At 55.7% G+C, this 4,713-nt stretch overlaps 1 protein-coding gene across 2 annotated transcripts in view; it reads right to left on the bottom strand.

Moving 5' to 3' along the window:
• Positions 1-353: 353 nt before the first annotated feature.
• Positions 354-4,713, bottom strand: part of CSRP1 (cysteine and glycine-rich protein 1) — a 7,648-nt gene continuing 3,288 nt past the window's right edge. Inside the window, exons 2-5 of one of the 2 annotated variants that reach the window (XM_009573959.1) lie at positions 3,421-3,589; positions 2,893-3,019; positions 922-1,015; positions 354-632 (exon numbers count right to left, since the gene is read on the bottom strand). In XM_009573959.1, coding sequence (XP_009572254.1) covers positions 556-632; positions 922-1,015; positions 2,893-3,019; positions 3,421-3,589 — 467 coding nt within the window. In that variant the 3' untranslated portion in view covers positions 354-555. The remainder of the gene's footprint in view (positions 633-921; positions 1,016-2,892; positions 3,020-3,420; positions 3,590-4,713) is intronic. The other variant, XM_009573960.1, reaches the window with a different exon arrangement.

Genomic DNA, 4,713 nt, shown 5'->3' with positions numbered 1-4,713 from the left:
CAGCTGGCCACAGCTGGGCCACGCCAAATTGCACCGAACAGTTCCTGCCTTTGTGCTTTAATTGCAAGCCACGATTGCAAACATTTCCCATCCTCCCTCCTGTCCTCCAGCTCCGGTCACCCAGTGCACCTCCTCAGCCCCAGATGGGGAATAAACTCTTCGGCAAGGCCAGGCATGGGTCAGCTTTGATGTTTATTGCTTGCTCGGTGACACGGCACGGCACGGCTGAGCTTGCATCCCTGCAGGATGGGCAACGCGGAGCAGAACAGGCAACGCGGAGCAGAACATTTTGGGCACATGGGCCTCGCTGCGGGTGGGTGCGAGCTGTCTCCCCACCGGCACCCTCACCAGCAGGACCCGATGGGGACGATGCTGGGACTCCCACCACAGCTTCGGGGTGCGCTGGGTCAGGGCAGGGAGGAAGGGGCTCGTGCTGTGAAGCAGCGGGTGGTTATTGATGATGGTGAGGATGGTCACTGCGGGTGTGGGAAGGGTCAGGCAGTACAGCTGGTCTGGACAAGCCCTGAGCGAGCGGAGAGCCTGGCTCCTGGTGCCTCACTGCGAGTGGACGAGTGCCCCGGCGCCCTGCCCAAAGCCAAAGCCCTTGGGACCGAAGTTCTTGGCGTAGCAACCTGCAGAGGACGGGAAAGGAGAAACGGGTAAGGCCGGCAGATGAACATGCGCAGGTCCTCCTCTCGAAGCAGGCGTTGCCGAAACAGGACAGGGTTTGCTGTACTTGTTGGCCAAACAGAGAGGCCCCAGGCGCAGTGGAAAATCCCCCAGCTCTGTGGCCAGCCGGCGCAGCCAGTCCCCGTAGGCAGCTGCTGGGGCCACCAGCTCCCCAAACCTCAGTCCCATCCCTGCACAGGGGTTTTCACCCTTCGGAGTCCAGGACAAGCCAGCGAGGAAGGTGTCACTCACCTTTGCAGTAGATCTCCCCATCTTTGTCTGCCAGGGTGGTGGACTCCAGGCTTTTGCCACACTTGGCACAGCGGAAGCAGGACTTGTGCCAGGACTGCGGGACAGAAGCAGAGCCCGGTCGGACAACGCCCGGGGACAGGGCAGCAATGCTTTGGCTACCAAACAGGGTCACTTTTCTGTTTCTGACCCAAAGCGGTTGGCAAAGAGATCTGAATGGGATGAAAGCTTTTCTCTGGAAAGAGCAGTCCTCCCAGCCCCAGGGGGAAGATACAGAGAGGAAACATCAAGTGTGGCCACCGCTCCCATGTTGATCTGGTTTTAGAGAGCTTTCGCTCTCACTCGCAGCAGTCATTTGTACAGTAATTTGTACAATAATTTGTAAGGAGCAATCACCCCCCTCTTTGGAGATTGTCCTCTCTGAAGCACCATGATAAATCCCCCGAGTTACCCAGCTGAGATCCACTGCTGCTGTACGTTAGCCTGGGGGGTGGGAGCAGGGTTGGGACACCTGCCCCCACACAGCTACAGCTCCAAGGAAGGCAGCGAACAGATACTAAGAATGCAGAAATCAGCCAGTGTTTAAAAATAAAACTCCCCCCAGGACTCCGCCAGTCCTCTGGGGATAAATGAGCTCACAGCCCTTGAGCAGACCTAGAGTAGCCAGAGCTGCTCACAGAGGAATTTAAATAAACACTTTGGAAAACATGAAACCTTTTTTGGAAAAAAATGTGAAATTAGGGGGCTGGAGGAGGAGGTAGCAGATGGAGTCACCCAGCAAACATTAGCACATGAAATACATGCTCTGGAATCCTCTCCATGTTTGATTGAGTGTAATTGCTTTGCCAGCTTTGGTTCCCTGTAAACATCGACCCCAGAAGCCTACCAGGAAGCTCGGATCATGATTTTAAGGGTAAGTTTGGCTTCTGACCCTGGGCTGACCCTCAACGTGTCCATCACAAATCCCTGTGCTGCCAGCTGGGGTATGATGATGCGGGGAGGCTCTTTCTGTTGACTAGATGCCTCCTTTCCTTTCTCTGGGGACAGAGGACAAACACAGAAACCCCAGGGAGGGTTGACCCAGCAGGGGTGACCCAATGTCACCAGCGAGGCGGTGAGGCTTTCCCAGCACGGCCATCCCGTCCCCTGCGGCACAAAGCCAAGCAGCCTGACCCGGCTGCCTTGGCAAGCTCTGCACATGTACCCGACCTCGGAGGGAAGGCTGCTTCGAGGCAGGGACCTCACCCAGGGTCCCAGGGCTGACAGACCAGATGGTGTCCCCATGCCTTACTATGCTTCCCAGAGCTGGGCTAGGATAAGGCCACAGCTCGGGACACATAGGACCCTGGTGAAGTGATGAACTTGACATAGGAAGTCTAGGACTGTTGCAGAGTACCCTTTACATCTGACCCTGAGCAGACCCAGTCCACCAGCAGAACAGCCCAAGAGAGATGCACCGAGCCCGCGCCCACACCTCCAACCACCTTGCCCTGCCTATGGGCAGCGCTGACCACTGGAATTCATTCCCTGCCCCAAATCTGGGCTGCGGCATCCCAGCCTGCGGCAGAGGGTGGAGAAGGCTCGCTGGACATTGCACTTGTTCAGTTAGCGGTGGCAGTGGCCATGGCCCACATCACTGCTCAACCTCCCAACACATCTAGCAGCAGGGACGTCCACTGTGACCTCTGCTGAGCAGTGCTCCGAATATTTACTATAAAATGTATTTCTCTCCCATCTACAAGTCTGTAAGAGCAATGCAGCGTGGAGAGCCTGGTTTCCAGACATGCCCAGCTCTCCTTTTGGTGCCAGGCTTCCAGGTGAGCATGGCCACCGGACCCCAATCCCAGCCCTGGCTGGAGGCACTGGCACCCTGCAGCAGTCTGTGGGTCAGGTCAAGACCTTCTCTGAAGGTCTTCCTGCCACACAGAAATTTGTGGCATGTGCATGCCCCATCCACTCCATCCCCCTTCTTACCTTTCCAGCTCCAATCACCTTCTCAGCTGCATACACCGCTTGACCACAGCGAGGGCACCCATCAGCACCTCCGACTTTCTGGGCCATTCTGGATGCATTAGGGTTGGTGGGTCGGTGGGGCTGGCCCCTGTGGATGGGAGGGAGTTCATTATCAGGGCTGCACAAGCAGGATGGAGGAGGGAAGTGCTATGGGATCACAAATCCCAGCCTAGGTTTGAAGAGCCTGGAGCTTTAGGCACAATGTGTTGAGCCCCATGGAAACTTCAGCCTCACGGCTGTGTGCTAGGAGGGGATGGGCAGCATGCTCAGGCAACGGGGACATGTCCCATCAAGCCCCATCCCACCCTGCAAATAGGGTTCAGCGGGTTTCCCCCGAGGAGCAGAAAGGCAGGGCAGCCCACGGCACTCTCCAGATTAGGAACTGCTGGAAGTTCAGCATGGGCTGCACAGCCAAGCATCGCAAGCAGACAGATGTGGGGGAAAAGGTGCCCACAACAGCCCCAGTTTCAAAAACAAAATTAAACTCACTCTTCATATTTGATTCCCAGAGACTCGCCCCTGTCAGTGCTCAGGGTCCCTGCTCCCTGCCCGTATCCATAGCCCTTGGGGCCGTACTTCTTGCCGTAGCAGGACTTGCAGTAGATCTCCTCACCGTGCACAGCAACAGTGGTGCTGTCCAAGTTCTTCTTACAGACCACTAGAAAAGAGGGGAGGGCCGTGCCATTAGCCTGCACATCCAGAGCTCACTAGTTTGCTGGAGAAAACAAGTCCTCACAAAGGATAGTACAGCTCAGCTTTCAAGGAGCAAGGAAACCCTAGACAAGATCCTCGTTAAACGGAGTGCATGCAAAACAGCCAGAGATAAGGATCACAACAAGAACATTGTCTGGCTTTAAAAGGAAGCAACCACCAGAGCTCCAGTTGATACTAAGAAAAAGCTCTGTTAACTCTCTCGGTGCTGGTATCCTGGAGATGCACTTAAACCAGGGGGGGGGGCCGAAATTTCCCTTCAAATCACTGCAGGATTCACTAGCACAGGGATGGGCATCTCTGCCCCACCGCAGCTCTGCCACACTCCTAGTCCGCTGCAAATATGCAGCGATAGGCACTTGGGGGAAAGTCATGTAAGCAAATCTATTTTTCCTCATGTTTAGACAGACAAAAAGCAGCCCTGCAGCCATTTCCACAGCTGACGGACTGTCAGCATTTTGGCACATTACGCTATTGTGCACAGTTGACTCTCCAGACCCTGAGACCACGATGGAAGATGTTCATGCTAACGTGTGTCACCCCTGGTCCATGACATGATTACGGTGTGTGCATAGGGTGGTCTCAGGTGAGGAACACTAACTTAGCTGGGTGTTCAAGCCTTGGGGATCAATATGGGACCTAAGATGGGACAGGAGGAGACAGCAGCCAGGCTCGGGGTCCCAGCTGAGCCCATCCAGAGCTTGAGCTTGGTGCTGGGCTCAGGCCACACAGACTCTTCTCCCGATTTTTAGGTTTTCCTGACTCATGTCCCAGCTCTGATCTCAGCCTCCACGTTGGCTTCCAAACCCTTCCTGGAACATGCCGCCCAGCAAGCCGGAGCGGGAGGTGAGCAGCACCCAAACGGGGCCCGCAGTGATCTCCAGTGTTTACCTGCCCCGGTGCAGGATCCAGACGCCTGGGGCAGAGTCCACAGCGCTGGCAGCCAGCCCCAAAACAGATCCTGTTACAGCTGCGACACAGCCTTCCTCTATCCTCCTTACATGCCTTAAATGTCGAGGCTCCCAGCTCACCAGCAGAAAAGTTTCTTGGCCTTTACCAATATCGCAGGAA

This window comes from Fulmarus glacialis, unplaced genomic scaffold (assembly GCF_000690835.1).
Source record: "Fulmarus glacialis isolate BGI_N327 unplaced genomic scaffold, ASM69083v1 scaffold30253, whole genome shotgun sequence".
NCBI classification, from domain to species: Eukaryota; Metazoa; Chordata; class Aves; order Procellariiformes; family Procellariidae; genus Fulmarus; species Fulmarus glacialis.
This window is presented reverse-complemented; position numbering and strand designations above follow the sequence as displayed.